At 39.8% G+C, this 12,991-nt stretch overlaps 1 protein-coding gene across 1 annotated transcript in view; it reads left to right on the top strand.

The window, feature by feature from the left end:
• IARS1 (isoleucyl-tRNA synthetase 1) overlaps positions 1-5,184 on the top strand; it is a 191,187-nt gene extending 186,003 nt beyond the window's left edge. Inside the window, exon 36 of the mRNA XM_048856251.2 lies at positions 4,588-5,184. Within this exon, the coding sequence (XP_048712208.1) occupies positions 4,588-4,670 (83 nt within the window). The 3' untranslated portion in view covers positions 4,671-5,184. The remainder of the gene's footprint in view (positions 1-4,587) is intronic.
• The last annotated feature ends 7,807 nt before the right edge of the window (positions 5,185-12,991 follow it).

The raw sequence follows: 12,991 nt of genomic DNA, 5'->3' as shown, positions 1-12,991 counted from the left end.
GTACTGCTGCAGAAGATACATATGGGATGTACATATGTATTCAGTAATCTGAATCAGGTGGCTCAATATTATTTTTTCACATCAGAACTGTCTCAGATTCTTTTTCAAACAGGTAAAAATAGCCACTGAATAGTCAGATGGGTGTACCTGTGATACTGAGAGAAACTGATGTTCATCCAGGTAGCAGGACAGCGAATCTTGAACATGTATAAAATACAGAATATGAATAAAGCTGGTTTCATCACTGTAGTTTTGCACAGTTGTTGCATATAATTTATATTAAGTGTATATTATATTCTTAAATTGCTGCAGATTTTAATGTGGGCATTCCTTCTAATGTTCCAGAATTGAAAGCTGTTTAGCTCTGCTGTCTCCTGTGCTGAGGAGAATTGTTATTGTGCATTTGACTCTGGATGTGGCCTCACTTTACTGCTGTAATACATTCCCTATATGCTTCTGCAAGGGAGGCCCCCTGCCTGTGCAGAGTTCCACTGAATACGTAAATATGCCCAATGGCCTGTGATGGGATGTTGGATGGGGTGGGATCGGAGTTACTACAGAGAATTCTTTCCTGGGTGTCTGGCTGGTGAGTCTTGCCCACATGCTCAGAGTTTAGCTGATCGCCATATTTGGGGTCGGGAAGGAATTTTCCTCCAGGGCAGATTGGCAGAAGCCCTGGGGGTTTTTCGCCTTCCTCTGCAGTGTGGGGCACGCATCGCTTGCTGGAGGATTCTCTGCACCTTGAAGTCTTTAAACCACAATTTGAGGACTTCAGTAGCTCAGACGTAGGTTAGGGATTTGTTACAGGAGTGGGTGGGTGAGATTCTATGGCCTGCGTTGTGCGAGGTCAGACTAGACGATCATAATGTCCCTTCTGACCTTAAAGTCTATGATTCTATGAACTTTATAGAACTCCACAGAGTAACAACGGTCCTGCTGTAACGAAGCGGGCTCTAACGGAACACGACTGAAAGTATCAATTCAGGACAAAGTGCTTAGAGCAGGGCAGTCACAGCCCAAAGCTGGGTGTCCTTTATTATTAAGACACACCAAACCAGCCAAACAGAGAAGACTTCAGTTTTACTGCACTGGTTAACCAGAAATCATACAAGCAATTCCCTCAGATACTCCAGTTCCCTTGTATCACCGCCAGCACTGCTCCTTGAGAGGACGAATGGTTATGAAAACCAATACGCCAGTAAAAGAAAAAGGGTTTCTCCCAATCCCAAAGGACCAAGCCCCAGACCCAGGTCAATATACAAGTCAGATCTTACCCACAAATCATGCTGTTGCCAATCCTTTAGAATCTTAAATCTAAAGGTTTATTCATAAAAAGAAAGAAATATAGGTGAGAGCTAAAATTGGTTAAATGGAATCAATTACATACAGTAATGGCAAAGTTCTTGGTTCAGACTTGTAGCAGTGATGGAATAAACTGAAGGTTCACATCAAGCCTCTGGAGTACATCCACAGCTTGGATGAGTCATTCAGTCCTTTGTTCAGAGCTTCAGTGTAGCAAAGTTCCTCCAGAGGTAAGAAGCAGGATTGTAGACAAGATGGAGGAGATGCAGCTACCTTTTATAGTCTCTTGCGATGTGACCTGTGCTTCCTTTGTTCCAAAAACAAGCTACCCAGCACATGGCATGGAAAAACTTTAGCGTTCTGTCCATAGGCATGTCCTTGCATACCTTGCTGAGTTACGTGTATCTGCCTTCTTTCAATGGGTCAGTTGTATAGCTGATGGTCCCATAGGTGCCAACTCCATGGGTGCTCCAGGGCTGGAGCACCCACGGGGAAAAATTGGTGTGTACTCTGCACCCACTGGCAGCCAAGCACCCTGTCCCAGCTCACCTCCCCTCACCTCTGCCTCCTCCCCTGAGTGCACCGGGTCCACGCTTCTCCTCCCAGCGCTTGCTGGTGCAAAACAGCTGTTTCACGGTGTAACAAGCTGTGGGAGGGAGGGGGGAGGAGTGGGAATGCAGCATGCTCAGGGAAGGAGGTGGGGAAGAGGCACGGCTGAGGCGGGGATTTGGGGAGGGAGTCCAATGGGGCAGGGAGGGGGTGGAGTTGGGGCGGGGACTTTGAGGAAGTGGTTGGAATGGGGGTGGGGCGGGGTAGGGGTGGAGTCAGGGCAGGGATGAGGGGGGTTGAGCACCCACTGGTGCCAGAATTTGGTGCCTATGGATGGTCCTTAATGGGCCATCAAGCAGACTATGCAGTTCTGACCCCTGTGGCAAAGTTCCTCCTCTACCTTGGTGAGTCTTGTGCTTATTGGCGGATTTGCTCACCTTGGAGCTTCACAATGGCCCTCAGTTTGGCCGTTTTCATGAACCCACAGTCTAGGTCAACTCCTCCTGTGTCTGACCAGGAGTTGGGAGGTTTGGGGGGAACCCGGGCCCGCCCTCTACTCCGGGTTCCAGCACAGGGCCCTGTGGAATGCAGCTGTTTAGAGTGCCTCCTGGAACAGCTGTGTGACAGCTACAACTCCCTGGGCTACTTCCCCATGGCCACCTCCCAACACCTTCTTTATCCTCACCATAGGACCTTTCTCCTGGTGTCTGATGATGCTTGTACTCCTCAGTCCTCCAACAGTATGCGTTCTCACTCTCAGTTCCTAGTGCCCCTTGCTCCCAGCTCCTTACACGCGCACCACAAACTGAAGTGAGCTCCTTTTTAAACCCAGGTGCCCTGGTTAGCCTGTCTTAATTGATTCTAAGAGCTTCTTGATTGGCTGTAGGTGTTCTAATCAGTCTGTCTGTCTTAATTGTCTCCAGAAGGTTCCTGATTGTTCTGGAACCTTCCCTGTTACCTTACCCAGGGAAAAGGAACCTACTTAACCTGGGGCTAATATATCTGCCTTCTGTTACTCTCCTGTAGCCATCTGGCCCGACCCTGTCACTTCCCAAATTGTCTGGGGTGTCACCCAGAAGCATCGCACAAGTTTTTGAAATACAGACAGTATACAACCAATACTTATAACTTTATGTACAAAAATTATACATGCATACAGATAGCATAATCATAACCAGCAAATGATAACCTTGTCTTAGACACCTTATTTGACCTCCTTTATACAAGATTTGGTGCCACTACAGGACCTTGGTTGCAACAATGTTCTGTACGGTCCCAGTTTGTGTCAGTAACATCACACCTGCATGTTAGCAAATGCTTGATTTAGGACTGAAGCTTTAATTTGTAAATTGCCTTGATCCTTGGATAAAGGTGGTACAGAAGAAATTAATCCATCAGACTTCAATGAGACTTTGTTTTTGCTCTTAGTTTTGGGCACACTAATCCACGTCTCAAGTGCAGAGAGTTAGATAAAATGACTTTTTCATTCTTTGTTCTGTGCTGCTTTTGTTTTCACTTCATCTTACAAAAGGAAATGGAAGACAGTGTACCAGTAGCATATGGCTTATTTAGGTATACTTCACCACATGTATTTATAACTGACTCTTCTATTATTTGTTAAACTCTTTGTATGTAGCATGTATTATTTAATGGAAGGAGACTAAAATAAACATTTACATGTGCTCAGTACAACTCACTTTCACTCTGACTACAGATTTTTTTTTCCACCTAGTTTTCTCCCACCCCTGTTCTCTTTCTCTGAATGTTGTGTTCTTAGTAGCACTGAGCTCAGCTAAAGCTGCTTGGAGCAGGCAGCCATATGGAGGAATGAATGTAAACAATTGTCAGAGTATTTTGTCTATTGAAAACTTCCCAAATATCCTTGAACACTTTATGCTGCTCAAATAATTTTATTTGGAAGACATTTAGTGACCAGCTCTAGCAGGAGAGGTGATTTTCTATCAGGAATATTAGCCCAGTATGCTAACCACCTCTGTTTACATTAGTATCTATGGAGTTGGGAGTCAGGATTTCTTGTTCTTCAACTGAATGCCACAACCAGCACAGTTCAGAATCTTTAATGCTGCAAAAAGATAAGATGAAGAGAAAAGTATTCGTGTACCAAAGTCTGAGAGTCATGGTTGATGAGGTAATATCTTTTACTGGCCCAACTTCTGTTGGTAAAAGAGACAAGCTTTTGAGCTACACAGTTCTAGCACATAAGTAATGAGAGATTAAGAAGAAATAGAAAATGGGGACTTTTGTGTCATTTAAGGAATCCTACAATTTCATCATGTTGTACTGTTAACTTTTTCATAGTGGACTCCTGACTCTATATTGTTGCAATGTAACATGGTCTTCCCGTCGCCATCGTCATCATGATCCACGTAACACTATGAATACTTGAAACTGCTGAGGGCTTTGTCCCAGAACATATTTTGGGACGTTTGTGTCCTTCAATCTTAAACTGCATGTTAGCTTTGTTGAAACCATACTAGTACCTTGGAAATTTTGATGAGTGGCAAGCTTAATGTATGCTCATCTCTCCTTTGACTTCATTGAATTATCATTGACAGGATCTGATTTCAGCTGAGAATTTTCTGTCCAAGCATCATTTTGGCTGAGATAAAGAGAACTGGATTATTATTTCAGAATATGGAAATAAGAGTGTTGACAATGTTCTGTTGTATAGAGATTGCTAATTCTGTTCCATCTTTTCTCTTGCCTTTTGTTCAGAGATTACAAAGGACACCTCCATGAAGACCCTGAATACGAAGACTCTGTATGTTCATGTTATACCAACAACAGCTGAATGCTGATGATTCCGTTTTTATGAATAAGCCCATGTAGACTTTTTTCACAGAAGAGAGATCTGACTCTGATTCGTATGCTTTTTAATGAACATCCAAGTTGTGTACAGTATTTTCAACATCAGCAATTGTACACCGGTGATGTTTTCTACCAGTGCATGTGTAATATGCTGCTTTCGGTTTCAAATACAATGTATTTTTGTTGTTATCATAAGCTACTATAAAGGCTATTCAGAGTAATGTCAGATCTTAAGCCTAGATATCTATGCAGTAATTTGCCTGAAAGAAATGGACTCATACCTCAGTGATGCTGTTCTCTGCCTGTCCTTTATGCAGAGGCTATCTTTAATTTTCTAAGCCGTGTGTCCGGGGGCGTGTTACTATAGCTTTGAAACTAATGAGGAAAGAGTTACCCAGTTCTGTGCATTCACACTAGTTGGGTTTTAATGAAGTGTGATGTTGATGAAAATACTTCCTAATTTCCATACTTTGGAACAATAAATTTTCTTTATCTCCAAAACAATGTTTCCTGATTTGGTGGTAATTCACTTCCCTACATCCTTAAAAAAGATTGTACATTGATTCCTTGGGGTTCAGCAAAATCTAAAGGAAACATGAAACTTGTACAGTTTGTCTAAGTGGATGTTATGGATGGTTAGGTTGTAAAATTTGCAAAACATTTGTTTTTAGTTTTGTTTACAGTATTCTGATGGATAACCCAAATGACTAAAACCCTTACTTCATGAACTTTCCTAGGGTCCAAAGAGGGAAGAGAACAAATAAATCAGACTCTCTGATCCTATGAAATTGACACTTTGATTTCATACAGGTTCCTTTTAGAGATGTGATATGGTATTGGAGTCTGTGCTCACTATGAAATACTGGCATAAAATTTACCATCACTGTTTTACCTCTCTTAGTTTTTGAAGAAAGCTAAGTAAATTGGAAACAGGAATGATGAAAAGACTCTCATAAGAATAACCAGTACTTAGTTAAAATACCTCTCCTTTGCTCTACATCCTTATGCTCCATTTCTTTTTCATCTTCATGCTAAATGTAGATATAAAACAATATTGAATAGTGTTTTCCACAATATACTATATCAGTGGCAAATATAAACATCACTTTTATTATACTTGCTTAGTGTTCTTCAGTGGGATACACACAATTCACTAGAAGTGGAGCAAGTTTCTAGCATGTAGCTACATATGTGTATTTGCCTGTAGTGTGATGAAACCCTTTCTGAAAATCTGTATCTCCTGAAATACTGGGAATGCACAGTTCTAGAAGTATTGGACAGTGCCAAGTTATTTTCCCGTAAACCATGTTTATCTCTTGATTTAGTCACATGAAAATCAAATAAGCATTCATCTTATTGCCATCTTTCCTTGCACTTGAAGTAATGTGTTCAGGATTATACCTTCTGTGAAGATAAAACTGCTGATCTACAGCTAATGACTTTGCTTTGCACTTTTACAGAAAGTAAATAAAAGCAGAGTAAAAACTGAAATAAAAATCTTATTAATGAGATGAGAAATCCATTTTAATGAGGATATTGAAACATAGGACACAATTATCTGCATCTTAGAGTTGCTTGGCATTTAGTCACACAAATCCTATTTGTTCACATCCTACACAGCTCTTAAAAAAAAACCTGGGATATGAATTGGAGTCAGAATCTGAGTTACCAGTAGAAAAAAATCAAAATCTCTTTCAGAATCTTTACCCTTTCTCAAAGTATGCACAGTGCTGCTTCATGCCAAAAATGCAGTCCACCCTGCAGCAAAGGAATACCTTCTATGGGCTAAGTCTGATGATCTCCCAATTGTATCCAGGAAAATGTAGCCAAAATAGGCTTCCTAGTTAAGCAGCTGGTATATTCTGCAGATGAAAATAAAACAGCTGCTTTCCCCTTCTTTTTATACCAGTCTTCACTCCAAAGGCTATTTGCAAAAGTACAATACATATGTTGCATTGTTAAAAGTAATCCTTGTTGATACTCCAATAAAAAAAAAGAATATCTTTGGAGATAAATAGTTTGGGTAAGTTATTTACTCTGTAGGGATGAAGGGGGAATGTTGAGATGTCTTTGTATTAACACAAGTCATCTGCATGTGTCTACTACATATTTTCACAAGAATGTTTACTGCAGAAAGCATGTGCCCTGACTGACTGTCACAGCAGTGGCTGAAAGCTAAGTTAGTTATGACAGACCTCTCTCAACGTGCATCTCAATATGTGCTTCCACTGAAATCAAAGAAGAACTCTCATTGACTTCAATGGGAGAAAAGTCAGGCTAACGTTGAGCACTTCTAGAAAAATCTCACCCTCAATGCTTCCCCACTTCCACCTCCTTTCCTGTGAGGCACAGGAAAGCAATTTCTGCATTAGTGAGGACAAGTTGGGAGCGAGGTTCTGGAACATCAGTTGATTTTTTTTCTCACATTAATAGTAATATTTGCACTTTGTGTTATCAAATTGCTGTACAAATATTACCTGATCATGTTCAGTGCTTCTGCATGACAAGTTAGGTGCTAAGCTACAGAGAGCGAGCGAGCAACTGCTTCGCTTTATGTCCCACAGCTTATCAGCGCCCAAACCAGGATTGGAACACAGAAATAAGACCCTGATGTTAGGCTACAAATCAAGAAGAGGCGCCTCCGTGAGTCCTCAGAAGCAGGGTCTGACCAGAATGTGGTTAGAGAAGGTGGTGCAAGAAGGCAGAGAATCTGAGCGGTGCCAGGATTTGTGTATATTAATAGCATTTTCAGGTGGCACTAAAGTGGGAGGCATTGCAAATATGCTTGAGAACAGAGAAATGAAACAAATAGCCCTAAACAAATGAGAAATATAGACAACAAGTAATAAAAATGAGACCTAACATGGAATAATGCAACCTATCATCTGGAAAAATCATCTAAAATCCAGATCTATGGGAGAGGGAAGAAGCAGGAAAGCAGTTACTCTGAGAGAAGTGCACAGTGTTATATGGAAGATGGTAATAGTTATCGTGTTTCCAGTAGCATCTCAATGTGCTGTACAGACATAAGAAAACATTGTTCCTGCCCTAAGAGTTGGTAGTCTAAAATTTGACAAAAAGAACAAGGCAATTTTGAACTGCTTATATAGAGGCAACACAATACAGCGTAGGTGTGACTGAGCCTGGAATTTCACTTTTTTTTTTTTTGACACATGATTAACAGAAAGATTGACAAACAAGGCAATGCAGTGATGAGCAAAAAATTGATACCTTTTGATCTATTTTCATAAGGGATATTAAACCCTCATCCTTCAGGGTGTAATCAAATCAGTAACTGGGGTGAGGAAGAAATTTCCACTATGCCAGGTTATTACATAATTGCCTACTATGGAGTTTCTTGCTCCTTTCTCTAAAGAATTTGATGCTGGTCACTGTCAGAGACCGAACTGGAGCAGGTGGGCCATTGGTCTGATCCAATATAGAAATTACTGTGTATCTGGAAGTTCACAAATAGTACAAGGCAAATTGCGTACAACTAGATGAAATTTAAATAAGAAATATGGGTTGAATATTGGGAAAAACATCTTGACAGAGAGATATATAATGCGACAGAACAATTCCTCAATGAGAACTTTTAGAAATACCCCTCAATGGACTCTTTCTTTTGACTTCTGTAAGCTTTGTTTTGGGCCCTAGAGACAATTAAAACTGAACAAGACAAATTACTACAGGAAGCTAAATCCTGCATTGGCAGGGAGATATGCTGGGGAGATGATTCCCTGTGTCTGGTTTAGTTGTGTTTAAAGTGAAAATTACTTTTCCCCCCTCCCAGCTTTTGGTTTGTCTTAACATAATGTTACCTGGTCTTATTTTCTCCATTTAGAATAATGCATTTTGTATTCCCAAATACGTGTGTTTTGAATTGAATGTTATCACCCTTCGAATGGCATGAGATGGTACTTGTAGTTTCTATCATTATGCTAATTGGGATCACTGCAAGTCTGAGAGTCTTGCTTCAAGTGGCACATGGCACAAGGGATCATCTTTCAAGCAAGTGCAAGACTGTTCTCCATGTCAAGGAGCATATTCAACTAACAATTTGAGTTTTGTCTTTAGATAAGTTGCCTGCATAACTCCTTCACTGCACTCTGCTCTTCTTCTCCAGATAAAGGTTGTGCTTAAATATAAAAGAAGGGCTGTGCAGCATGCACTGAAAAGAACCAAAGTTAAGGCTGCAATTTCCTCAAATAATTTGCTTCCATTGAGCTTTTTTGAAGTACTGATCTTCCAAAGAGAACTGTGTGTGGGCTTTGCATGGGTACAGGGCTCCTTTTTCAGGGTTCTTTTCCCAGGATTAGTGTCTTAATTTGCACAGTGCCATAAATATAATAGTATTCCCACCCTCTCCCCCCTTTTCTCTCTCTTCTTTCGCTTTCTTCATTGTATCCCCCATGTATTCTTCCCTTTCTCTCTGTTTATTGCATCCTTCCCCACTAGTCCTTTTAGACGCGCACCCATGTTCTCATATCTGTATCCTATCCTCCTCCGGAGCTGTGATTGGATGGAAGAGACATGGTGTCTCCAACTACAGCTGATTTTGTCACAAAGTCAGAAGTGTCCTTAAATGCTGTTGCCATGGGTCAGTCAGGATCAGTCATCATTCACAGGGGGACACACCCACCCAGGGCAGGTAGTCAGTGCAAGAATCAGACAATGGATTAAGCCTGAGTTTTTTCACATGGCACTATTGAGCATGATTGCTAGGTCACCAGATTACTTTGGCCTCCCCTTTTTATGCATATTAGTGTTGTGTAATTAACAAATGAGGATTAGTATAGAAGTTCAACTTTTGGCTGCTGCAGTGTTAGCTCATCAAGTTCCCATATCTATAAAACTTACTGTAAGAAATCATTGGGAACAAGCAATGACCCTTTGGGTTGAACTCTTTTTATTTCCCTTTCCATTTTTAGTCATCATTTCCCCCAGGGTACTATCTAATTATTTCTTCAGCGATCTTGTCTCATGAGCTTTCATGAGATGTGGAAAGTTTCCTACTTACTTTTTTTAAATTAGTTTTTCTTTCATTTTTGTTCCTCCTGTCTTGCTGTTTCATCTCGATTAAGCTAAAAATAGTTGCTTGACTTGATGTGATACTCTTTAGGATTTATGTACTTCAATTGACTTCCCTCTAAACTGTCTTTTGTTGTATAAATTAGGTCCAGGGCCATTTTGATGTAATGCTGCAGAAGCCTGTATCAAGTGCTGAGCATGTCCTTACTTTAAGAGTTTATATCTTCCAGTCCTGGCAACAATCCCCTGACCTTTCTCTCTCACTTTTTAACAGATGACAACAATACAGCATCCCATCTTTCTCATCTCATTGAAATATAAGTTCCTTTCAGCAATCTGCAAGAGCTGAATTCTGCTGAGCAAGTCCTTTATTGCTGGGGAGCTTTAGGTAGTGTAACAATGTAGATTTATCATTGCAACTGTGTCCAAAATCATGGTAATGTGGTTTAAAGAAGTGACATTTTATATTTTAAAATGTCAATATTTTTCTTAAAAAGAAAAGGAGTTCTTGTGGCACCTTAGAGACTAACCAATTTATTTGAGCATAAGCTTTTGTGAGCTACAGCTCACTTCATTGGATGCTGTAGCTCACGAAAGCTTATGCTCAAATAAATTGGTTAGTCTCTAAGGTGCCACAAGTACTCCTTTTCTTTTTGCAAATACAGACTAACACGGCTGTTACTCTGAAACCTGTCAATATTTTTCTTCTATACAACTCCCTCTTCCCTGATCTGATGGCCACTGTGTACCCAATGGCTCATGCTAGCTTCTCTTGCAGTCAGTGGGAGTTGGACTGGGCCATAAGAGTGGGTTGTATCCAAACAATTCCTACCGGAGAGGTGTCTACTCCGCAAAATCCACCACAATTGGCACCCTTGTTAGCACACACAGCAGAGGGGCCAACAGCTGAATGACACCAGAGATCCTCTCCCTTAGAGTTGATCTCTCCAGGTGAGTACTAAGATATACTGGCAAGGCAATGTGGGGAAATATGGTTCTGCTACTCCTGGTACTGCACCTGTTCTCCAGCTCAACAGAGAGGATTTCAGGGTCTAGCTCTGTCAATACAGATTCTTTCCCCCCAGATTGTAATTCAGACTGAAGTGGTGGATCTGTATAGTCATGTTACAAGGTGTTAATTTAGTTTTTCCATATGAATGTATAGTGCCGAAAACCTGTGTTTGTGCATTGTTGATGTGCACTCAATAAAATATTAAAGACAAAATCTTCATGGCAATTATTATCACGGCACTTCTTATGGTTAACTTCTTTTCAGTGGAGGTATAGATTCCTCTAGGCCTTTTTTAAGTTTTTCTTCCCATCAAAATTTTATCCACAATCATTTTTTTCATAGCAACTGAGTTTTGTTTGCCGATTGCATCAAATATGATCACAATAGCTACTTTGCTATTGTGAATCTTTCTAATTTCCTCTTTCCTTCATAATTCTTGAGGGCTGAGTCTAGAACACCTTGTCACATTGGTTAAGCAGGAAGCAATTATTCTTTTTTTAGTAGTTATTGATATGATTTTGCATGGTATCAGCTCATGACATCAACAAAACAGCTAATGAAAAGCCTGTGCATTAGTGTAAACTAACTTGATACATGGTCCCCAAGGTTTTCCTTAAAAAAAAAAAAAAAGAAAGAAAAAGAAAAAAAAGGAAAAAAAACGACAAAATGGAAGAAAAAAGGAAACTTCCATTCTGTAAACATATGGAAGCAGCTTACAGCATGAAGCTCTGTTTGTTGAGTTAATGTTACTGTTTTGCTGTGCTTTGAGTGGTGGTTGGCTGGGGTTGGGGCAGTGTGCATCTCTAGTTACCTAACTTTTTTCACAGTTAAAATGTTTATATAACCAATGTAATTATAACTTTTATGTAATTGCAGAAAAGTCTCTCCTAAGTCTGAATATTTAAGCTAATTTGCTGTCCCTGTCGGTAAAGAGTTCTAATGATAGGTCACTCAGCTCCTCAGAAGGTAGATTTAAAAAAAAAAAATTCTTGTAGGTGCACTTAATGCCCAAATAAAACCATCCATAAATACGTTTCTGTATTACATTTTAAGAGCTTCTTGGTTTGGAGGTCAGGGAATTCTGTGGAAATTACCCTCATTTTGCAATTTGTTCCCAATACTCTTCAGTGATTAAAACAATGACACACACATCTCTGATAAATTGCCAGGGTACCCAATGCTTATAAATTGCTGTATTTGATTGAATATGACAATTAGACATCTGTGCATAAGGTACTTCCATGGAATATCATCTTTAGTACATTTGAAGGACAAATCATTATCTTTACTTAGCAGAATTGGTAATTTGCAAAGGAAAAATAATCAGAACTCAAAATTATACCATATGTTGTGTGACTAATCATACATCCAAACGCCTTTATATTTTATCTTTTAAGCTCTTTTGGGCTATACTGATTACTAATTATATATGAAGTGAGCTCTGCCAATCAGTGTAACTTGATGAAGGTCTAAGAATTAGTGGAGAAATCTAGTTTAGGATAATTGAGTCTGCAATCTATGCTTATGTGAGTATAGTAGAGTTTACGAATACCTCTGGAATGGAGGTTGTAACTCTGAAATGTTCGTAACTCTGAACAAAAAGTTATGGTGGTTCTTTCAAAAGTTTACAACTGAATATTGACTTAATACAGCTTTGAAACTTTATTATGAAGAAGAAAAATGGTGCTTTACTTTTTTTAGTAATTTATGCTCAACACTGTACTTTATTTGCTTTTTTTGGTTTTGGGTCTCTGCTGCTGCCTGATTGTGCACTTCTGGTTTCAAATGAGGTGTGTGGTTGACTGGTCAGTTTGTAACTCTGGTGTTGGTAACTCTGAGGTTCTACTGTATTCCATCAACTTTTATAATAGCATGAAATAGTCCAGCCAGACTTGTGGCTGATGAAATACAGCATATTATTCCTGTAACAGGAGCAATGGTCATCAAGCAAGGAAGGTCCTTGGCAAGAACTGAGAGAGGCAAAAAGTATCTTACTGTTTAAGGACAATGTGTCATCAGAATTAGTTGTGTGAAGACATACTATCAAGTGATGCTTACACCCGGGATTTGACGCTTTGTGAAGATTACTGTGGGGAGAAAATAAACTCGCTCTATCCATGTGTGATGATCTGAGACATTTAGTCTTTTCAGGTTCTTAGTGTGTTCATTGTGGTATCTCAGCACCTTTATTCCACTCTATTTGGTTTAGTTCAGGACTTAATTTTTAACCATATTTTCATGTGGGCCTAGACAAATACACTGGCAAAA

This window comes from Caretta caretta, chromosome 7, assembly GCF_965140235.1.
Source record: "Caretta caretta isolate rCarCar2 chromosome 7, rCarCar1.hap1, whole genome shotgun sequence".
Taxonomy (NCBI): domain Eukaryota; kingdom Metazoa; phylum Chordata; order Testudines; family Cheloniidae; genus Caretta; species Caretta caretta.
The sequence above is the reverse complement of the archived record's forward strand: the minus strand, read 5'-3'. Positions and strand labels throughout refer to the sequence as shown.